The sequence below is a fragment of the Rutidosis leptorrhynchoides genome, chromosome 2 (assembly GCF_046630445.1).
Source record: "Rutidosis leptorrhynchoides isolate AG116_Rl617_1_P2 chromosome 2, CSIRO_AGI_Rlap_v1, whole genome shotgun sequence".
NCBI classification, from domain to species: domain Eukaryota; kingdom Viridiplantae; phylum Streptophyta; class Magnoliopsida; order Asterales; family Asteraceae; genus Rutidosis; species Rutidosis leptorrhynchoides.
In genome coordinates, this window is record NC_092334.1 from 695,318,377 (window position 1) to 695,342,645 (window position 24,269).

The 24,269-nt window shown below is 34.1% G+C and overlaps 2 protein-coding genes across 2 annotated transcripts; both read left to right on the plus strand.

Annotated features, from left to right (window-relative positions):
* The first annotated feature begins 1,724 nt into the window (after positions 1 to 1,724).
* On the plus strand, positions 1,725 to 4,807 carry LOC139894083 (glutamate-1-semialdehyde 2,1-aminomutase, chloroplastic-like). The gene is made up of 3 exons (XM_071877283.1): positions 1,725 to 2,026; positions 3,420 to 3,593; positions 3,740 to 4,807. The coding sequence occupies exons 1-3, from the start codon at positions 1,823 to 1,825 to the stop codon at positions 4,805 to 4,807; spliced, it is 1,446 nt and encodes a 481-aa protein (XP_071733384.1). The 5' UTR covers positions 1,725 to 1,822.
* Positions 4,808 to 5,910: 1,103 nt separating this feature from the next.
* Positions 5,911 to 9,942, plus strand: LOC139894084 (RNA pseudouridine synthase 7). Its single transcript, XM_071877284.1, has 12 exons — positions 5,911 to 6,024; positions 6,118 to 6,161; positions 6,267 to 6,344; positions 7,013 to 7,113; positions 7,244 to 7,331; positions 7,499 to 7,577; positions 7,687 to 7,769; positions 8,158 to 8,223; positions 8,324 to 8,380; positions 8,769 to 8,900; positions 9,324 to 9,562; positions 9,647 to 9,942. The coding sequence occupies exons 1-12, from the start codon at positions 5,940 to 5,942 to the stop codon at positions 9,747 to 9,749; spliced, it is 1,155 nt and encodes a 384-aa protein (XP_071733385.1). The 5' UTR covers positions 5,911 to 5,939; the 3' UTR covers positions 9,750 to 9,942.
* Positions 9,943 to 24,269: the final 14,327 nt, after the last annotated feature.

Here is a 24,269-nt window from a genome sequence, read left to right on the forward strand (position 1 = left end):
TTGACATCTCAATAAAACGCAGCTAAATGTATTTTAAATTTCATACAAAAACTTACATAAGAATAGTGCATATAAATTGCTCAAAACAGGATGAATCGTTCCTTAACAACATCTATATTAGAACTAGTGAGTTGATGAAGAGTATATACCTATAATCATATGCGATGAGCCGAATAATTTTCTTGACATATTCATTCAAGATTTTCAGGCTTTCCCAATGATAAACATCAAATCTTTCTCAACTCACTGCATAATTTCAGGCTGCAAAAAAAAAAAAAAGAAACATCACGCAATACATTAGACACCCAATTGCTATCTCTTGTCGGATTCATTCATGCTTTGTCTACAATTTGCTCTGCAATTAGATGAATACACCCAATTGCTTGTATGATGAATTTAAAAATGTGATATCTTCGTGTTAATTATCTCCTTCCATCGCGGTGGCGGTGGTTTATTCGACGAGTAAGGTTCCTGCTACCAAGCCGCTGTCACCACCATCGCAGATCTATGAATCTGATGCGATTTTGTTTGTGTTAGGGTTTTGCTATTTCTGTTTTTGACTTCATGAGCGATCATATATTGAAACTTAATTCGTAGTAACATATTCATGGTTTTTTGGATTTTCTAGGGTTTCTTTGATTTGGATAAAGAAGAAGTGTGTCTTTTAATTTAAAGATGCTTATAAAGGATTTTAATTTAATTCTTAATTAATTAATTAATTAATGACATCAAATTAAGGACTTAGATTTTTTTTTAACAAATGAATTAGCCTAATAATGACATCATCATTATAGGATTTTAGTGGAAATATAGATAAACGTTAGACAATTAATTTTGTGACATTTCAAAATAAATTATTTGAGAGAGTTACTAATCTATATAGTCTAATAAACCTCAAAAATGATGATGTCATCATTTAGTTAATTACATTTTAATTTCATAAATGATGATGTCATTGAAATTTTATATATTAATTTTATTAAATCCTACTTAATTAGTTAAATATTAAAAAAACGATAATGCCAAAAAAACATATAAGATAAAAATAAATTTTACGATTATTATGGAAAGAAAATAAAACACCCCCATGACTGTCTGTACAATATTTAAAACATTATGTACAATCTTATGGTAAAACATACCATGATCACGTATACAATATTTGAAACATTTTGTACAATCTTATAATAAAACACTCACATGACCATATTTACAAACTTTAAAACAAATTATACAATCTTCTACAGAACAACCAATGAACACATTTACAAATTTTAAAGCATATTGTACAACTTTATATAATAATTGTATTTTAATTTTCTAAAAAAATTTCAAAAAACATTTATTATTACTAATAATTATTATTAAAAATATAAATACTGAGCAAACTTTATTATTATTATTATATATTTTTATTATAATAATTATAATTATAATTATAATTATCATATTATCAATATTCAAATATGAAATCTATTTACGACATTAACAACATTACATACGTATGCGAAAATACATGTCTCTATATATTTGTAAAAACGACAAGTTTCTTAGTCGACTCCATGGTTCCACGGGTCATTAAAATAAATGACTTTAGCATTTACATTCACTTAATATCTAAAACATGTCATTAAATTGTTTCGTTTAAACAAACCCGTGATTTCACCGGTCAATAAATATTTTACATGAAGTCAATTAAAATGAAGGGAAATTGGAAATTGGGCGTGTAGATATATAGATAGATCTCTGCGTTTTTCTTATCTTCATTTGTTCTTGAAAAAACACGAAAGTCACACACACAAAAACTCACAGATTTGAAAGAATGGCGGGGATATTAGGGTTATCAAAATTCACACACACAACACCTGTTACTACTCTTACATCAACTCCATCATCATCATCATCATCATCATCATCATCATCAACTCGTTGCTGTTTATCTTCCGTTAAGATGACCGTTTCCGTTGACCACAAGAAACAAACGTTTACTCTTCAAAAATCCGAAGAAGCTTTCAACGCTGCTAAGGTTTCTGTTAATTCTTCTCTATATATGAGTGTTTATAGATTAATATTCAGTTAAATCTGTTGTTAGTTGATTTTTTATTATTTTTGATGATTTGGTTGATTAATTGTGATATTTATATTGTGTTAATTAGCAATTTGTTTGCTTGTATAGGTGATACGTTTGTAATTAATTGTAACTCTATATTTAATCTAATATAATTTTATTGCTATGTAGTTGGATTGATAGTAGTTTTGAAATGCAATGCTCATTAGCAATATGGTAATCAGAATTGATTGTCAGATTTTGTTCTTTTAGAATGATGTTCTTTAGCATTGTAGATTAAGTGATTAGCAAATAAGATAAAGTGCGGGTGTTGCATTAATGATTTAGTAATTTTGTATTCGATATGATAATTATATTGCTTTCTATATCATTAGGCAGATTAAGGATTTGAAGAATAATGTTTATTAGTTGATTTGCAAAGTGATGTCTCTGACAAAAGGGAATTCAACTCTTTGATACCTAGCTAGGGAGGTGAAGATGTGTTTATATCTCTTATAAATATTTTAATTTTATTATTATGTTAGTAAGGACAAAAATAATGATAATTTGAGGAATTTAACTGTTAAGTATTGGTAACAAGAATATATGTGTGCAATACATGACAACTGACAATGTACCAATTTGTGATGGTAATAGCTTACATGCCTAATAAACAACTTATAAACATGTGTGTAAATTCAACTCGTGAAGTATGATAACACTATTATTTTGATGCCCTCATTATTTTTCTTCTCAATTTTTACACTAGGGATGGGGATACTGGTGCAGTTATTATTCTTATTATGGAATGATCGATCATCTACTTTGGTATCTTATAACTACAACACTAGTTTTTGCTGTTTATGATAATAAAGTTTGAACGATTCAGTCATATCCTCTAGAGTCTGTTTCACGTAGCAAGCATTATGTGAAATACTCAATATGCTGCCTGCTTATCTCAACAAAACTGTTACTTACCATGAGTATAGTTTATTATATGTAAAACGGGTTGCTGTGTAGTTTTATAAGTCTACTGGGAACATTTAACTGGCCTTCTTTTAAAAAAGATTAATCGGGGTTTTTATAACCATGTAAAAAGGGTTTATAGTTTGGTAATCTATAACTTTACACCTTATACTATTATATGTATCTAAATTCAAAGCCTCATATTGTATGTATTAAAGTTTCAAACTGTCCATTGTATGTTCTTTACGTGTTTTGGCTACATAATTGACGTGCTTTTGTATGTTCCATGCATACAATAGTAAGTTAAAATCATACAAAGGTTTAAAGCTGTATGCATTCATATGAAAAACTGTTACTTTGAGGGTTTAGTTGTGATTCATTTTCTTTTTGCGTTTTCTGTTGGCAGGAGTTGATGCCAGGAGGTGTTAATTCGCCCGTTCGTGCTTTCAAATCTGTTGGTGGGCAGCCTATTATTATTGATTCAGTAAAAGGTTCTCATATGTGGGACATTGATGGGAATGAGTATATCGATTACGTGGGTTCATGGGGACCCGCAATTATTGGCCACGCAGATGATGAGGTTTTATTATCATCCTCTATCTTTATATCCATGTTTCTCTTATCCCTCTACATCACTTGACCATCATTATTGTTTAATAAAAAAAATCTTTTATTTAATTATATTATAAACTGCAAATCGAGTTTTTCTAAAAGAATGAGTTACAGGTACTTGCAGCCTTGGCGGAAACAATGAAAAAAGGAACAAGTTTCGGTGCACCCTGCCTTCTAGAAAACGTACTAGCTAAAATGGTCGTATCGGCGGTCCCCAGTATAGAAATGGTTCGGTTTGTCAATTCGGGAACCGAAGCATGCATGGGTGTACTTCGTTTGGCCCGTGCATTTACCGGAAAAACAAAAATAATAAAATTCGAGGGTTGTTACCACGGCCATGCGGACGCGTTTCTCGTGAAAGCCGGTAGTGGGGTCGCCACTCTCGGGCTTCCCGATTCGCCAGGTGTCCCAAAATCCGCCACATCAGATACCCTAACGTCTCCCTACAACGACATTGAAACAGTCGAAAGCCTTTTCAACGCCCACAAAGGCGAAATTGCCGCAGTGATACTTGAACCCGTAGTCGGAAACTCGGGCTTCATCACACCAAAACCCGAGTTCTTGAATTTGCTTCAAAAGATCACGAAGGAACACGACGCCCTTCTTATATTTGATGAAGTCATGACGGGTTTTCGTATAGCGTACGGTGGGGCCCAGGAGTATTATGGTATAACTCCTGATCTAACGACGCTAGGGAAGATTATCGGTGGTGGGCTTCCGGTGGGGGCTTATGGTGGTCGGAGAGAGATAATGGAGATGGTGGCCCCGGCGGGCCCCATGTACCAAGCGGGGACTTTAAGTGGGAACCCGCTTGCTATGACTGCGGGAATTCACACTTTAAAGCGGCTTCAAGAAGCGGGGAGTTACGAATATTTGGACAAAATTACCGGCCAACTTATTGGAGGTATTTTGGATGTAGGAAAGAAAGCGGGACATGCGATTTGCGGAGGACATATAAGTGGTATGTTCGGGTTCTTTTTCACTGATGGTCCGATTTATAATTTCGAGGATGCTAAAAAGAGTGATACGGGTAAGTTTGGTAAGTTTTATAGAGGAATGTTGGAAGAAGGTGTTTATTTGGCTCCTTCACAGTTTGAGGCCGGGTTTACCGGGTTGAAGCATACGCCAGAGGATATTCAACGAACGATAGATGCTGCTGAGAGGGTATTCAAGAAGCTTTAGATTCGGTTAAGTGGTGTTTTGAGCGTTCTTTTTGTAGTCAGTTATCTATGTTGATGAGTTGATCGTAGGTATGTTTTACCATTGATTATGTTGAATGGTAGCTTTATCTGTTTTTAGCAACTCTGTTTATGTACATCTCTTGTTTGTTTGTTCATTTTGTGACGGATATATTTGCACTTTGACGGTTAAGATATTATGTTATCAGGTCATAACTAGTCCAGTAAATGGTGACAAATATAATATTTTGGTTCGGTCATGCGAACCATCTACTCCCAATATCAACCAATTATATGCATGCCTATTATACCCCGACTGCGCCATTCAACTAGAGTTATGAGCAAAAACCATAATCGAACCGATCAGTTTGGTTTAGAAATTTGAATCAGTTTTCTCGACTTTCCAATATTTGGTTCGGTTTTTCTCACCACCGACTCACATACAGACAAGGCTGGAAAAGATGCGAAACGGGGTTGAGACAGTCGGACCTTAAAACGTGGAGACGGAGGTCGAGACTGACGTTGACTTTTATTTATATATTTAAGTATATATATATACACATATTTTAAAGCCAAAAAATATTCGTTAACCAGTTTGTACATATAATCACTATTATCGTTAATATATATATATAAAAAAAAATTACTTTAACACTAAAGTACGTCAATTTTGATTGATTTGACCGAATTTCGACCAATTTTAATGGAATTTTGGACCTTTGACCGGCGTTGACCTAACCTTTCTTGCATTTGACCCAACTTTTGACCTTTGACCGATTTATTAGCCGACGGGACGGGGTCGAAACGGGCTAGTCACCAAAACGTCACAACGGGCGCAACAAACGTTGTTTATAACACTGATTTATTGCATATAGACAGTACAATTACAACTACTTCGTAATAACAAATAATAGACGCATACACCAAAGAGGTATTAAGCTAATGGTATTGAGGTCGTGTATGTTCATAAATTAACTTGTAGTTGTTCGTGTATGAAAAAATAATAGATGCATACATGAGCTGGGCCTCAAACAAGGCCCAGTAAGGCCCAATAGAAGGTTCAAAACTGTTCAAGAACCCGGCCCAAGTGAATCATCATCGGTAAAACCTGAAGAAAATAGAGCTTTTATCATCAAATGAAGAGAAACAGAGAAAACATGGAAATCGTTTGGCAAACTCCGGCGAATCCACCGGAGCGTCATGATTATATCTTCCGTAACGGTAAACCATTTAAATTTAAATTATAATATATAATATAGCTCATAGCTTCGAATTTTATTGTATCATCTTAAATTAAATCTTAAACAATTTCAGGTATTCGTTATGTTAAACCCTACTACTTCGAATTCATTTCTCATGTATGTACACACGCTTCTTATATCTACACTGATTTATTTTTATTGTGCAGTTATATATTAAAAACTCTAATTGAGATAATAAAATTGCTATAATTTGTTTCACAGGCTAAGAATCGATGGGCAGGGAAGACGATTGTAGATCTGTTTGCTGACGAATTCAAAGGTCGAAACCGTGATTATTATGTAAGAATAATCAAATTGTGAAAATATTATTATGCTGTATTAGCATCTGCAATTAACCAATTTTATAGCTGCATTTATGAGCTCAGCATGTTAATTGTACTGATTTACAATAACGGTAACTAATTAATTCTAAATTAATACTCCCTTCGTCCCAATACTGGACTATAGAATTGGGACGGAGGAAGTAAGAATCATAGCATCTTGCTTAGCACATATTTTGTGTTATTTGTAGTTTGATCACGAGTATCAGAAAGTTTATTGCTTTGTAATAAGAAGGATCAGTAGGTTATGTTAGGTGAACTACGTGGTCAAGGTTTCTCAAATGTGAAAGTTGTCGAGAGTATCCTTGTATGCAACATTGTCTTGCATCTTGCAAGAAGTCATTGATTTAACTTGAACGGTAGGTATATAGTCGAAAAATATTGCCTCCATATAATGCCAAGACAGCTAATTGAACGGGATCTTGATGCGCGTTTGTTTTTGGAAATTACGTTTCTTACATTTGGATGACACTCAAGAGTTGCCCAGTAGATGCTCTGGCCCCTTGGAGCAGTATAAATAACCCTAGGGAAATAAGTTGCATGATTCAAGTATTACGTTTACTCAAGAACTAGTTATGCTAATAAAGTTATCATTTTGCTCTATTTTAATTTTGTTGAAATGTGTAGGATTCTGCTGTTAAGTCTGGCCGAATACAGGTAGATGGAAAGACGGTACCTGTTTCATACAGAGTCCAGTCATCACAAAAGATTAGTCACTTCTTACATAGGTGTGTAATGTGTTCTATTTACTGTCTCGTTTTCAAACTATTCATAAATAAGGCCACAGTCTTAGTTTGACTTTCTAGTTTTGACTACAACTATGAAATCAAGCCGTTAATTTTAAATGGAAGGATGTAGGCATGAACCACCAGTGATGGCGTTCGATATTACAGTTCTACACAATGGAGAAGACGTTGTTACAGTTTGTAAGCCTGCATCAGTTCCAGTAAGTTGAAAGTGTGAGCTTCTTATTCTTTCATACATTCTTAATTGCAATACACATGTGAACTAGATATATCATATGATAGTATTGTTATTGAATAACTCATTTTTTTTTGTATTTAATACAGCGAGCTTTATGTTGGTCATAACGAAATTGTCTCTTTTTTACAGGTACATCCGTGTGGTCAATATCGTAAGAACACGGTTGTTGGGATTCTTCAGGCAGAACATGACTTGGCACCTCTATTTCGTATCCACCTGGTTTTTTTTAACAAATTACCAACCTACAAACCTTTTTGGTTCTGCTTTTTTTGTTTTATTACATTTAAATTCAAGTATATTTCTTAGCGATATATAAGCTATTCACCGGCTAGATCGATTGGTCTCAGGACTTCTTATTCTTGCTAGAAGTGCTTCTCAGGCTGATATTTTTAGGCAACAGGTAATACTAATGTTCTTTTCTCTGGTATTAAGTTACAAATGAAGTTCAGTTAAACTACTATTTTACTCTTATTTTCCTTTCATCACGTGGTGAATATGGATCGTGCGTCAAAGCTACACTTTGGTATGGGTTGGGTTTGAACGTAAACACTTTTTGTCTAATTCTTTTTTTATTCTATAAACTGATTAGTGTGTGAATTTGGTTTTGATACTTTGAATAATATGTTTTAGGAAACATTATGCATTAAAATTACACTTTGGGTGACTTTTGACCCGATTAAACCATCTAACTCGTTACGTTTGCGTTTTACATGTTTAAGCTAAATCAACGCATTGATAACATACCATTTTGCAATATACCTTACTGTTGGTACTATGATTTACTTCAGATTGAAACTGGAGTGGTGCAGAAACAGTATATTGCAAAAGTTGTAGGGGAATTTCCTGAGGAGGAGGTATATATTTGTTTAAGAGATGAATACATTTTTCTTTCTCGAATAGCTAATGATAACCTTCTAGCTATTGATGGTTTTTTTTTTTTACTTTGTGATCCAGCAAGTTGTCAATTTGAGGGTAAATTTCAATGCCCGAGAAGGAAGGAGTACAGTAGAGGTAAAAGACTTGTATCTATACTTATTTTGGAGACTAAAACTACCATGCCTCTTGATGCACAAAATAGAGGTGGCTAGATGGGCATGTCAAGCAGTTTGTTTAATGGGTCAAAACTGGTTAGGATCAAAATGTGGTGGGTGGGTGGGTGGGTTGGGTTGGGTTGGGTTTAGTAGTTAAATCTTGTATTCAGTAGGTACTATGCATTAAAAATACACTTTGGAATCCTTCCCATATGACCAATTGTCTTTATAGCCAGTATGTATCTAATTCTTTGCTCAGTCGATGAATTCATAAGTAAACGGTTTAAAGTTGATCTCTTGTATAGAGTTTGTACCTTTTTTAGTGTCGGATTTGCGGTTGTATTTAGTGGGTTCTGTTTCATATGCAGGCAGAGAATGTGGATGAGAAAGGCAATAGTACCTCGAATGGGAAGGCTGCATGTACAAAATTTACTAGAATTTGTACAAATGGGAAATTTAGTATCGTATCATGTCATCCGATCACCGGAAGAACTCATCAAGTAAGAAATGCATCCGATCGTTCTTATCGATTATACGTTAAATGGCACAAAATGGTACTCAACTTTACCGAATCCCTCATGTTGAGTACCGACTTCTTTTTTATTAGTTTTAGCCATCTCTTCTTTTAATACATTTCGATTTTATATTTTGAATTTTAAGGTATAATGATTCATCATGAATGTTAGACAGGACTTTTTTGGTGTCTAATGCTTCAAATGATAAAAAATCACTTTGTTGGTAGAAAATGTATGTATTATTGCAACTGTCCAAAAAAACTATTTTTTGGGGCGATATAAACCCTTGTATACATTATCTTTATTAGAGTTACATAAGTTTGTCACTTTGCATGCCATTTACCCTTGATTTTGGTTGCAATTTCACAAATATTGGACTTTGATCCGGTCACCTCAATTTGCATATAGATTCGTGTACACCTGCAATCCACGGGTCACCCAATAGCCAATGACACACTCTACCTCACCGATCGTATCGATAACGGCTCTAGGAGAGGGTATACCGCTCATAAAAACGCAGTCAAATCATCAAACCATTCTTTGAAAGTCAACTCTGAAGATAATCACAATAGTCAACCTGAAGACTCTGTTGAAGATTTTGACATTGATCCAATGTGCACAAATTGCCCAAACTTGGCTCCTATTGGGTAATTAACTTATACAACTCCATACTGTATAACCATTCAATCTTTTTATTTATTTAATTTTTTATGTCCGTTTCTTCATTTCAGATATGATGGCAGTGAAGAAGGGTTATGGCTTCATTGTGTGCGGTATAGTGGGCCCGATTGGGTATATGAGTGCCCATATCCAGACTGGGCATCTTTAAGTTAAATATCTTTTGAGTTGGTGGCTCCAAGTTTTGATCTGAAATTTGGTCTGTATTGAAGGAGCTTTTGGTCTGTATCAACACTATCTGACCCGGACTCGCAATTTATTCAGTAAAAGAATCAAAATTATAATTAATCTGTTTCTGGGTGGGCGATTTTATATCAACCTGTTGACCCAAACCCTACTTGCATAACTTGTAGTTATTTCAAGATTATTTGTAGTCGTAGTTCATCAATATTTGGTTTTAAACTGTTTACTTTGACAACGAAACCTAATCGAAAACGGCTTAAAACTAGATTGAATCTTTAAATGGTTTCGATTTAGATTTGAACTGAAAATGAATTTGATAACTGGTTTTCGATTCGATAATTGTTTCAAACATTGTTGATTTTACTAAACTGAAAAGTCTGATATAACACTTATTATGATATTCATGAAATTTTTAATATTAATAATTAGATTAGGAAACATATATAATTGATTTTTTTAATTGGTTTAGTTCGGCAAAAATATTTCAAACCCAAGAAGACAATCAATTATATCAATAGTACAGAACTAGTTCGGACCGGTCCGCGCGTTGCGGCGGGGGCTTTCGGCCACGGGCCGTCTGTTAAGCGCCGCTATAGGTGTCGTCTTCAGTGTTTTTTAAAAGTATCCGTTTCGAACGTAGTTAGTTTCGTTTTGTTGATAACATTATTTCGAGACTAATGGTGCTGTCGGAAAAATTTAACTCGCGTCGAGGAGGAAGATACGGGCTGTCGTTGTGTTTAGCGTTTTTTAAAAAGTGCCCGTTTCAAACGTGGTTAGTTTCGTTTTGTTCATAAAATTATTTCGAGTCTGACGTTGCCGTCGGAAAAATTTAACTCGTGCCGAGCGGGAAGATACGGGTTGTCGTTGTGTTTAGCGTTTTTTTGAGAAGTGTCCGTTTCGCGTATAGTTAGTCCCGTGGGTTCGGAATATTTTTTCGAGCTGAACGGTGGTCTCTGAAAAATGTAACTCACACCCAGCGAGAAGAAGGGCCCGTTATAAATTCGGATGGAATTAGTTTATTATATTTTAATTAAATTATATGTTTACACCTTTTGACCTCTTAAAAAGTGTAAACTTGAGGGACTATTGTGAAAATATATGCGAAGTTGAGGGACTGGTTATAATGTGAACGCAAAAGCAAAACTACAATAAAAAACAACTAAAACTACACAATTTGCCACCACTTTTAGTATATAAGGTTAAAATTAATAATAATAATAATTAATAATAATTAAATAATAATAATAATAAAAATTAATTAATTAATAATAATACTGAAATGAACACCACTTTAGCAGTTTCAATTTCAATAATCATTAACAAGTTGCATATTAATTTCTAAGGTGCATTTCCATAATAAAAATATATTCATTCAAGAAATTGTTGTGTTTGTCACTCTCTTATCTTATTTTCCCTTAATCACTCGATCTTTTGAGAATAACTTTTTTTCAGGTTTACCGTAAATGTTTTGAAATTCCATATTAATTAGTTATGATCACTTTTCTATAGTTTAGTTCGGTTAATATTTTATAGTCGTTGGTCTAACTTTTTATCTCATATACTAATTTAGGCAGTTTTAATTTATGAAGTTGTTCTCTCTAGGTTTGTATAACAAAAAAATCAGCTTGCAACTAATGTAATAATACTGCTTTTGATTGAATTTTGACAGAATAATACGGAGTATATATGGGTATAAAGTTTCCATATTATCTTTTACTTGTATATGTAATTTATTAAGTAATGCATCATACTCGTATCGACTTCGTATATATCATCATGAGATAGTGAATTAGTGAACACTTGTCATAATCGATTTTATATGTACATTTTATAATACATATGAATATTAAATTAATGGGTTTGATTATTTGGCATCTAAATTTACGTCCGTAATTCCAAATAGTTTATACTTAATTTCTACTCGTAATAAATGAATAATAGCCTTCGCTCACTACAAGAAGCAATCATTTTCCAGACGACATTTTCCACTACTTGGATTATAAATAAATCGAAATAATCTTATACATACTCATTATGGGTTACTATTTTTTGTGTTAGTGAACGTTTTTATTTCAATTTCAATAGATACAATGTTGCTTTAAAAAACCTTCTTTTAATTTGTTGCTTTACTCTTACTCTTATGCTAAGGACAGATCTGTGCCTTGTTAGTAAGATACACACAGTGAAGCTATACACGTTAATTTGATAAATTTATTACACATAAAACACTATATTTTTTTTTTTTAAATACCATGTTATACAGTAAGTTATACGGAGTATTTTGAAGGATATACTTTTGAAAGTTAACTGATACGGAGCTAGACAATTATTTTCAAGGAGGCCTACAACAAAATTTTAAGGAAGACATAATGGATGATGATATTTCCACTTACAAAATTAATAGATCCGCTTCTTGTACGGTACAAGTACAGCAACTTTTAAATATAATTTCTTTTAATTTTTAATTTTTGATCTACAATGGCAAATATTAGAAACATCCTTAATAATAAAGAAATTTTACATTCATATTCACATGCATATAAATTTTATAGTAATAGTAAGGGCGGCTAGGCGGGGATCTACACTGTTAAATCGATCCTCTCTTTTTTTCCCCTAAAAGTAAAAGGTAGTTTGAAATCTCATCTTAAGAATCAAACTTAAGATTTAGACTTATAAGATTCCATTAATTAACAAGTGAGGATAGATATATTTTGAATATTGATGAAGTTTCGAATTAAAAGTGATTTCATTAGTAGGTCGGGTCCAAAAATGTCTACAATGTTTTGTATCTTTTTCATGCATCTTCCATTTATTTAGGGAAAAGACAAAAAAATAAAAAATAAAAAAATCGGGCCTTTTTCTTCACTGATACAAGCTTAATGATTTAAGTGGGCAAAATATACCCAAATTTGGATTACAAACTATAAAGTTTGTTGGTTATTGGTTATCTTTATAAATAGACTTAATATAATATATCGTGCAATAATGTAGTATGAAGAACTAAGTTCCACGACTAACTATGGCCCAGAGAAATAGTGAGCTGAGAGTGGTCGTTTTGCATGGTATAGCCTACAAATTTCTTAATTTCACATTTTATTTATCAAAATGGTGTAGAAAACTACTTCACATTTCATAAAATAAAGAATCTCATTTCCTTAAAAGACAATAGTAATTGCAAGTGGAGAATCTTTGCTATAAGAAACAACACAGATCCCTTTCTTCACCTTTGCATGTTTCTTGACTTCAATTATTGTATATATATCCCAATATCACAAAACAGCAGTGGCATATTAACATCTTGAATGATTTGTGAATAGCAACTTAATCGTGTGTCATGTATTAATCCACTATTTATAGTACAAGTAATTTACAACTTAGCAAAAATAACGAGATTTACAAAAATCTACAATTTAATAAAAGATACAAGTCATATTCCTAAAAGTTAATAAAAGATACAAGTCATATGACTCATATTCCTAAAAAGATATAAGATATGCCTTGTGATTTGCTAAGTTAGTCATGGCCGGTCCCGAGAAATTGAGTGCCCTGTGCGAGGCGAAAAAAAAGGCCCTAATGCCTTAATGAATAATATAAGTCATTTAAAAAAAGCGATAATTAACGTCATATCAACAAAGATAAATAAATTAGCATTAGAATTACATACCGTTATTGTTAACCAATGATTTTTGAAGCTCTCCGCGCATTCTTGGTAGCAAATTGTTTAATTATCTCTTCACAGTTTATACTCTCTAAGATTTCATTTTTAATAGTCATCATCGCCAATCCACTCAGTCTTTGTTGTGACATTGTTGATCGTAGGTAATTTTTCAATAATTTTAGCTTTGAAAAGCTTCTTTCCGCAGATGCCACTGTAACTAAGAATAGTCAATAATATTCTATATGCAATCCTTGCGTTTGGAAAATTTTCTTGAGCCTCATTAAGATGCATCAGAATATCTAAAGGATTCTTAAATTCACCAGCTCCTATTTTGTTAAATGACTTCAACTCCCTATAAAGTTCATGACCGTTGATATCCGATTTTCCTTCATACTCAAGTGCATTTTCCAAGTTGCCACAAAACGTCTTTAGATCTTTACGTTCAATTCCCCTCAAGTTATAAGGAAATAAGAAACCGAATAACTTATCATAGTTTTTAATTTGTTCAAATCTTGTTTCAAGAGAAAGAATAGCTTTATCCACAATGTATAAGAAATATTGTACTCTAAAAGTCTCTTCAGGTGTAAATGAAACTTCCTGACTAGTTGAACTCTCATCAAATCTTTTTTTCCTTTGAATCAAACGTTTTTGTGGAAATACTGGGTCAACATCCATTTTAACTGCAATCTCTTTAGCTTCATCAGTAGCTTTTGAAAAACCGGTTTCTCTATAATCCTTGAAGTACTCAACCAACCTGTTTATTTCTTTGATAGCAAGCTCAATATGCATATCTTTTGATTGTAGCTTTTTGCTCACAATGTTCACCTCGTTCAATAAGACAATAACAATAGTCAAAGATCAATATTTCAAACTTAACTTACTACAATCAATTCTACAAAGAGTACGGAGTAGTAGACTACTATCAATTCTACAATTCACCACCAATTATCAATTACGGAGTACGGAGTACTATACTTATCAATTCTACAATTCACCACCTGACCACCAATTATCAATTACCAATATAACCAATTCTACAATTATCAATTACGGAGTACTATACAACATTACAACCAATTCACTAATTCACCACTACCAATTATCAAAAAGAATTACATATTGAAACAAAAAGAATTACTATTGATTGTTGTATGTTGACGATTGAATGTCGAATACAAAGAATTGAAGAAGTCATGAACTGACGAACCGACGAAGTGACGAACTAAAACCCTCGGTATTTTTATTATTAATCGACGTATCAGTTTTTTATCAATCAATTCCTGAAATATGGAAAATAACCTGCATTCTTAGATTATACGGATGAAAATATAAGGAAAACACCACAAAATTATATAGGCACTAAACATGGGAAAAAAAATTGGGCCCCTTGAAATATTGGGCCCTGTGCACTTGCACTACTTGGACCCTTAGTGGGCCGGCCCTGACGTTAGCCCACCCCCCCACCCCCCCCCCCCCCCCCCCCCCCCAAAGCGAAGTAGGGGAGGGCTAATACGAAACTTGGATCGAAAATCTTCAAAAAGTGGTTGAGGAAGACATTTGGCGAAGATATCTGCTAGTTGAAGATGAGTGGATACATACTTGGTGTATACTTTGACGGAAAGCACCAATTCTCTAACGAAATGATAATCAATATGAATATGTTTAGCACGCTTGTGTGAGATCGGATTCTGACTCAAAAAGATAGCACTACGATTATCACATAACACAGTTCGACGACCGTGTGATTTGCTGTGTTACCCGGATTCATCAAACTAAGCATGTCTAGTGGTGTAAATGCGGCGTGTAGAAAAGTCAAGGCACCGATAACCTTTACATTGAGTACAATAACCAATGACAACACAAGGTGTATTACGCGGTACAAGCTTATGAGAAGAGTAATCCCTCATATATGTAAAAACACAACACCCAAAAATTTTCATGATTCGGCTTATTTGAGAACAGCAGCTCATAAGGTGATTTATACTCCAAAATTTGGTTGGTAGACTATTTATGATATAAACGGCCGAGTTAAAAGCATGAACCCAGTAGGATGCCGGTACATGAGCATTGAACATAGTAGTTAAACCTGTTTCAGTAACATGACGATGCTTTCTTTCGGCTCGCCCATTTTGTTGAGGAGTATATGGGCAAGAGAACCGATGGTGTGTGCCATTACGTTGTAACATGTCACACATTGCATTATTTGTGAAATCAGTGCCTCCATCTAATTGAAAAACTTTAAGTTTGCATGCAAATTGGGTTTGAACAAATGCAAGAAATGCGGCAAAAATAATAGGGAATTCAAATTTTTCCTTCATCGGAAAAAACCATGTAAACCTGGAATAATCATCAATAAAAATAGCATGGTATCGATAACGTTCAACAGAGACAACGGGAGAGGGACACCATGATATCACATATTTATTACACATTTATCTTGACGATATCAGTCACAATTTGGTCCTTTTGGATGCGATTTAGTGTTAATTTGATTATATTGTGAAGATTCTAGTTTGAAGAGCCGAGAATACGAAAGTGGCGATTTTTGGAGTTTATGAGGTATTATGTTAGTCTTTATTATTAGTGGTGCCTCATGGTTCGAAATTTGGAGTGCGTTTTAGTTCGTTTTGTGTATTGATGGAATATTGAAGAAAAGAAGTTAAAAATAAAAGTTGGCGTCAGAATTAGCAAGGAGCCGCGGCGCGACTATAATTGGTCGCGGCGTGGGTGAAGGAGCATTTCAGTAACAAAATGTGGCAAAAGGCTAAGCATCAGACATAGTGTGTAGCCGCAGCGCGCGATTTCTTAGCCGCAGCGCGGGAAGAGCGCGGCCCAGATCAGTTTGGCAAGGTATAAAAGGCCGAAGTTTACCATAATTGTGATTATCATTCATTCAGCCGAATTCTGGAGCACATAGGGCGATTTTGGGAGCAAAAAGGAGGATTCCATCATCTTCCAATCACTCTAATCATTACATAATCAACATTTGATTCGTTCATCATTCAAGATTGCTTGTTCATCTAGGTTGATTTCTTTGTCAATAACAATGAATTCTTTCCTTTATTTATTTGTGATTTTGTTTGTAGCCATGATTGTTGGCTAAGTCTTTAAATGTTTGTCTAGATTGAATACTCGTATGTGTTTGGATGATACTTTAATGTTTTATTTGATCAATGCATGTTAATTATGAGTTTTGATTAAGAACCATTCTTGTGGGATTTGATTATTGCTACTAGGTTGATTAGTGATCTTGTTTGAACAAAGGGAACTCTTTTTCAATTTAGTGAACTAATTTCCAATTGATTTGTCTTAAGCAATTGGGTGCTTACTGGACCAAGGGGTAAACCGGGTAACATAGATTAAACAAAACAGGGGTGCATTGTGTGGAGCGAACTCGTAACCAATTGAATCTTGATCTCATAGTTAGTTAATTACTAAGTCACAAACGAAAGAGGTCTTTGGTGAAAGGGAACCCTAAGCCAATATATCCTAGTTTGACGTGTTTGTTAAAAGAGAACTCTGGGTAAACCGACTCTGTAATTGCATGTATTGATAAATAGAACTAGTGCATAATAATAAATCATCCGACACTGCGAGTAGAAGATCTAGGCGAACATTCTTTTATCTATTGAATTCAAACTATCTTTAATTTTTTTGTTGAGTCTGTATTTGATTTATATAAACTTAAAAACACAAAAATATTGTCTTTTACTATTGATCTATCTTTAATTTGGCTAATCGTTAAATAACCACAAACCAAACTATTTCGTACTTTCAAATTTCTTAGATTAACTTTAGTTTAATTTTTATTAGTTGACAATTGAGATTACGTGATACTGTCCTTGGATCGATATTCGGAATTACCTAAAATCTATACTGCTACACGATCGGGTACATAGCCCGTGAGTGTGTAATAATCCTTCAAACTGGTATTTTTCAGAGATAAATTATATACTAGATATTACACACCACCCCACAAATCACAATAAACCAAATCCAAAATATGTAATGAACGTTTTAAATTAGGATCAACAGGTAAACGTTTGCTTTTTGCTAATTGACAAGATGGACATAAACTATTATTTGGTAAAACGAAAGTAATAGATAAACAACCGTGTTTATTCAAAACAGAAATAATATCATTGGACACATGTCCAATCTACTATTCCATAAATCAAAAGAGGCTTTTTTGGGTTTAGAAGATAACTTAGCCAAAAAAGCATGTTGACTTCACTCTAAAGCAAATAAGCCATTTTTAAGTCTTCTTGTTGCGAGTGTTTTCTTAGAAAGGAGGTTGTGAATAAAAAACATAGGATTAGAAAACAACACATCAACTTGGTTATCTTGTGTTAACTTGCTAACAGAAAGCAAATTCTTCTTGAGATTAGGTACGACTAAAACATCAAGAAGAGAAATGTGAGGTGATAAATTAAGTGTGCCAATACGAGAAACATGAGATTGTTCTCCATTAGCAAAGGAAACTAGTTGGTTACTAGAATAAGAGGTACTAGCATCAAGTTGATTAGTATTTGGTGTCATATGATCTGATGCTCCCGTATCAAGAAGCCAATCAGGAGACGTATTGCATTGTGCCTGAAAAGCTTCGGCAAAATTTGCATTAATTGTGCTAGAGGATCAAGCAAAGTTGGGAAGATCGGGACATGCATTAGCATAGTGTAACAACCCTACTTTTTCCGTTACTATCGTTACTTGTCCGTTAATTATTTAACGGTGATTACGTAGAACTTTATGTGTTTAACAGATTTAAATGCATACATGATCCTAGTGGATTACTTGAATTAATATGTTTACATTAATTGATGAACTTTTTTCGTATAACGAAATACTTAGAAAATGACACGATTACGATAATCGCATAGAAAGCCTTTCAGTTTACGGAACTCGGAAAATTGATAAAATAATTATTTTTAATAATTATTAACTTATGAAAATCTTAATTAATTTATTATTTATTTAATGAATTAAACTCGGTGGATTGCTTTTCAATAACCGTTTAACGTTTCGGGGACCAAGTACGGTTAACGGCACTCGAAACGGACCATGCGCATATGAGTCATTAAGCAAAACGAGCCCGAGACACCCCTAAGTGGGCCCATCATCCGAGACACCCCACCCCCACCCTATTTGGAGTTGTATTGGTCCATTACTTGTTTAATTGGGTCCATTTAGTTTCATTATGCCCTAATCCAAGAATAACTAGTAGATTAAAACATTGGAAACCCTCAGACACTGTGATGGCCCCGTCAAAACACTTAACGGCTCCGTCACTTGGTCCCACAGCTTGATCGAACTTAAATGAATTTAACAAACGATATTGCATTCTTTTATTTTAAAAGTTTTCCAAAAAGGAAAGCATACCAAAATATGTAGTTTAAAAGTAACCCAACATATTAATAATCCAAAGTTGACACAAAAACATTGTCAACAACCCACAAGTATTAATTATTCAAAAACCGAATGCAAGCCAAAGTTTCATAAATTGTTTCATAAAAATCTGCCCAAATGCATGTAGACTCTTCTAAACACAGCGGAAGCATCACATAAACTCAAGTACATGTGAAAACATGCGAGTAAACTGTCAACACAAAGGTTGAGTGAATTATAGGTTTCAATAATTGAATAAACTTTAGACCACAAGATTTAAAAATGTTAGAAAACATTAAACATTATTCCATTATCAATGAGCCACCTGGTAACCACTTAACCCTTTATTTACCCTTGCCAAACACAATAAAAATATACACTGAACAGTGTATCTACAACAAAATACGAAGTACTAAACATTCCGATTATAAATTGCTAGCGCGACTAGCTCGAAATGGGGTTGTCAAACCCGATAGATCTATCCGTAGGATTCACGTTCACCGGTAGAAACCAATGATTACAGTTACCAGACTAGGGAATATTTTTGTCCAACTCACAATGAATAATTTAAATTTAATTGTCACTTGTGTCTAAACGTGAAATAAAATGCATGTAATCACATCCCAAAAATATACTTTGAAAAGTATGTAAAAACGGGACTATAACTCACCTTAATAGTAATGAAGTAACCAACACAATTAAGCGAACATCAAATGCAGTACAGTGATCAGGAATGATCACAACGCCGACCTATAAATAAAGCAGGTCGATATAAATAACTAAATTAGGTCAAATCTTAGTATGATAGCTATTGTACATGTTGCAAGTAGTCATAGAACATTACTCAATATGCATCGGTTTGATCGGAACAACTTACGGACACACACTTTCTATTTTTAAAAAGTTTCTATTTTTAGCAGGTTTCTATTTTTGGAAAGTTTCTATTTTTAGAAAGTTTCTATTTTTGGAAAGTTTCTATTTTTGGAAAGTTTCCAAATTTAGAAAGTTGCTATTTTAGGAAAGTTTATAAGTTAGGAAAGTTTCCTTAATTAGAAAGTCAACAAAAGTCAACTGAAAGTCAAAGTCAACCGAAAGTCAACTCAAAAGTCAACCTTGGTCAAACATAGTCAACGTTAATTTTAAAAGTGTAAGTTATAATAATAATATAAGTTATAACATTTATTAAAGTTAAATATGTCTAATTATGTCATATCATAAGTTTAATTAAATTAAAATGAATTATTAAAGTTAATATAAGTTTAAATGATATAATTAATATAACATAAGTATTTAATTAATTAATTAAATATTAGTCATAATATAAGTATTTTTAATTAATAATAAATTTTAAATCATATCATAAGTATTATTAATTAATAATGAATTATTAATCATATCATAAGTTTCTAATTATAATTATTAAATCATAAGTATTTAATAATTAAATTATAATTAAATAATAACTAAGTCTTATAATAATTAAATAATTAATTAATCCTTATTATAAGTCTTATTACAATAATCCCATAATATAAGTTTAATACTTATCATAAGTATTTTCTATTAATAATGAAGTATTATTAATCATATGTTTAATTAAAATGTTTAATTAAATCATAAGTATTAATTAAATGATATAATAAATATATATCATAAGTCTTAAATAATAATAATTACTTTTTTTTATCATAAGTAATTAAATGATATTGAAATCCATTATTTATATCATAAGTTTAATAATTAATCACAAGTTTTAAATCAAAAGTTCATCGGGTCGTATCCTGTGCCCCGGGTGTCGGTTTTCGGCGAGCCTTACATATATCTCTGCCTAATCAAACCACCCGAAACTTTGGTATACTCAAGAACACACCATGAACATCCCACAAGTCGTGATATACATCCAATACACTACTTGAAACTTCAATTCAATCAAAAACGTGTTTTAGACGTAACGGGTGATTCGTGGCTCGGATTGAGATGACTCGAACATGAAAGTTCGCCCCACCATCAGTCCTAACACACTAATACACCCTAAAGTCACCAAATATGGTCACCAAGTCGGACCAAACCTGGTTCATACCAATATCACAATTCAATCTTAACAAAATACCATTTTGATCATAATTAGGGCTCCGGGAATCGAAACGACATGAATCCGGAGTCTAAAATTAATGTCTTGATGAGAGGAACTCATCTAGATACTTTATTTTAACTTTTATATCAATCACAAAGTCAGAAACACACGAAAAAGCTGCTGTCCCAATTATATCAAACCGAAAACATATGTTTACGAGTAATTCTATGCATACAAACAGCATTACAATAACAATTAATCATCATACTATTAAAATAGACATCAAATACAGAAAAATAAAGAAAAATTAAAAGTTCTAGGGTTAGGATTTATACCCTAATCAAGAAACAATTGGTATGATCGCGTAGAGAACGGAACGAGGAATGCGTTGGTGTTAATTGATTGATGATCCAAGTCTTGATTTGATTGATGATGATGATGATGTGGGTGGTGGTTGCCGTCACCAAAAAGAGAGAAAGGGAGGAGGGAGAGCAAAAACTTGATAATTAGGTTTTAGGAAATTAAATGTGAAGTGTTAATGAAAAAAAAAGAAAACAAGGGAATGGCACTCCCCCCCCCATGGGGTTCGGCCGAATTTGGGATGGGGTGGGCCCCATGGCGGGCCAAACTTGTTAAATGATAATTCCTTGTGGCCCGAAAGCCCGAACGAGTCCCGAAACGCGAAAACGCACTTACGCGATTAAAAATCTGGAAAGATAACAAACGCGCGACAAAAAATAAATATAAATACCCTATATAATAATATGATCTTAAAATATCATATTTAAAATAATTAGGATTTAAATATCCTAAAAACGCGACCGTTGGTTTAAAAATCGAAAAGATTCGCCGGATAGAAATCCGCGACACGTCGAAACGTATAAATTAAAATATGAATACAATTATTCACATAACATTTAATAATTAATATATTATTATTAATATAATAATATTGGTCATAGAAATGACGTAGCACAAATAACAGTTAACGGTCGTTAAATAATTAACGGTAAAAGTTAACGGAAAAAGTAGGGTCGTGACAGTACCTTCCCGTTACGGAAATTTCGTCCCGAAATTTAAGCAGGTGCAGGGGTTGACTCAGCATCTAGAAACAAATGCGGGTACTTCTGCTTCATCTGATCTTCACGCTCCCAAGTGAACTCGGGACCACGTCTGGCGTTCCATCTAACCCGGACAATAGGAATTCGGCTCTGCTTAAGAGTCTTAACTTCTCGATCCATAATCTCAATAGGTTCCTCAATAAAGTGTAGTTGCTTATAACATGAAGTTCTTCCAGAGGAATAGTCTTGTCGGCCTCGGCCAAACACTTCTTTAAGTTCGATACATGAAAAACATAGTGAACAACACTGAGTTCTTGGGGCAATTTCAAACGATAAGCCGCCGGTCCAACTCTCTCAACAATCTCAAACGGTCCAACAAAATGAGGACTTAGCTTTCCCCTTTTACCAAAACGGATCACACCCTTCCAAGGTGAAACCTTTAACATAACACGATCACCAACTTGAAATTCCACATCTTTCCTTCCCCTATCGGCATAACTCTTTTGCCGACTTCTAGCGGTTCTCAACCTTTCCTTAATCTGTACAATCTTCTCGGTAGTCTCGTGAATAATTTCTGGACCTGTGAGTTGAGCATCCCCAACCTCATTCCAACAGACAGGGGACCTACACTTCCTACCATACAGAGCTTCAAACGGTGCGGCTTGAATACTTGCGTGATAACTGTTGTTATAGGAAAACTCAGCTAGCGGCAAATACTTATCCCACCCATTACCAAAATCGATAACACACGCTCGTAACATATCTTCCGACGTCTGAATGGTCCTTTCACTCTGACCATCCGTTTGAGGATGATAAGCGGTGCTCATATCTAATCTAGTTCCCAAGGCTTCCTGCAAAGATCGCCAAAACCTCGATACAAATCGACTGTCTCGGTCCGAAATAATGGATACAGGAACACCATGCCTAGAAACAATCTCCTTCAAGTATAAACGAGTAAGCTTCTCCACTGAATCTGTTTCCCTAATCGGCAAAAAGTGAGCCGACTTAGTGAGTCGATCTACAATCACCCAAATAGTGTCATAGCCACCCGCAACTCTCGGTAACTTAGTAATAAAATCCATTGTAATCCCTTCTCACTTCCACTCGGGAATCTCAGGTTGTACCAGCAGTCCAGACGGTTTTTGATGTTCAGCTTTAACCTTAGCACAAGTCAAACACTTAGCCACATACGTAGCCACATCACCTTTCAAATTAGGCCACCAATACAGCTCCTTAAGATCATGATACATCTTTCCTGAACCAGGATGAATAGAGTACCTAGACTTATGATCCTCATCCAAAACAAGTTGTCGCAGTTTACCAAAATTCGGAACCCAAAGACGTCCTGCAAAGTGCCTAGTACCATCTGCTCGAATCTCAAATTTCTTAGCCATACCTCTTACGTTCTCTTTCACAAAATTCTCTTCCTTTAAGGCTTCTTGTTGTGCCTCAAGAATCTGCCTTGCGAGGTTTGTTCTAATTGTCATATTCAAGGCTCTAAACCTGCGAGGTTCAGCCCTTTCTTTACGACTCAACGCATACGCCACCACATTGGCCTTACCCGGATGATACAAAAGTTCACAATCGTAATCATTCAACGTCTCAATCCATCTTCGTTGTCTCATGTTCAACTGTTTTTGATCGAGGATATGTTGAAGACTTTTGTGATCTGTGTACACAGTACTCTTGACCCCATACAAATAATGTCTCCAAATCTTAAGTGTAAAAACAACGGCCCCCAACTCTAAATCATGAGTTGTATAGTTCTGCTCGTGAATCTTCAACTGGCGTGACGCATACGCAATGACTTTCTTTCGTTGCATCAAAACACAACCAAAGTCTTGACGCGAAGCATCACAATAAACAACAAAATCATCATTTCCCTCAGGTAGTGACAATATCAGAGCGGTAGTCAACTTCTTCTTTAAAATCTGAAAAGCAATCTCTTGTTCATCCTTCCACTCATACTTCTTCCCCTTATGCGTTAAAGCAGTCAAAGGTTTTGCGATACGAGAGAAATCTTGGATGAACCTTCGATAGTAACCTGCTAATCCTAGGAACTGACGAATCTGGGTAGGAGTTTTCGGAGTTTCCCACTTTTCAATCGCCTCAATCTTAGCAGGATCAACTTGTATCCCTTGTTTACTAACAATGTGTCCAAGGAATTGAACTTCTCGTAACCAGAATGCACACTTAGAGAACTTAGCGTACAACTCTTCTTTTCTCAACAGATCAAGCACTAACCTCAAATGTTCCTCGTGCTCTTCATCACTCTTCGAATAAATAAGGATGTCGTCGATGAACACAATAACGAA

Bases quoted from the DNA above. Each gene is read 5' to 3' on its own strand.
- LOC139894083 (XM_071877283.1), top strand. From the start codon at position 1,823: ATGGCGGGGATATTAGGGTTATCAAAATTCACACACACAACACCTGTT. The intron at 2,027-3,419 runs GTTTCTGTTAAT...TTCTGTTGGCAG, and splicing joins AAGCTTTCAACGCTGCTAAG to GAGTTGATGCCAGGAGGTGT. The intron at 3,594-3,739 runs GTTTTATTATCA...AATGAGTTACAG, and splicing joins TTGGCCACGCAGATGATGAG to GTACTTGCAGCCTTGGCGGA.
- LOC139894084 (XM_071877284.1), top strand. From the start codon at position 5,940: ATGAAGAGAAACAGAGAAAACATGGAAATCGTTTGGCAAACTCCGGCG. The intron at 6,162-6,266 runs GTATGTACACAC...TTTGTTTCACAG, and splicing joins ACTTCGAATTCATTTCTCAT to GCTAAGAATCGATGGGCAGG. The intron at 7,114-7,243 runs GTGTGTAATGTG...GGAAGGATGTAG, and splicing joins ATTAGTCACTTCTTACATAG to GCATGAACCACCAGTGATGG.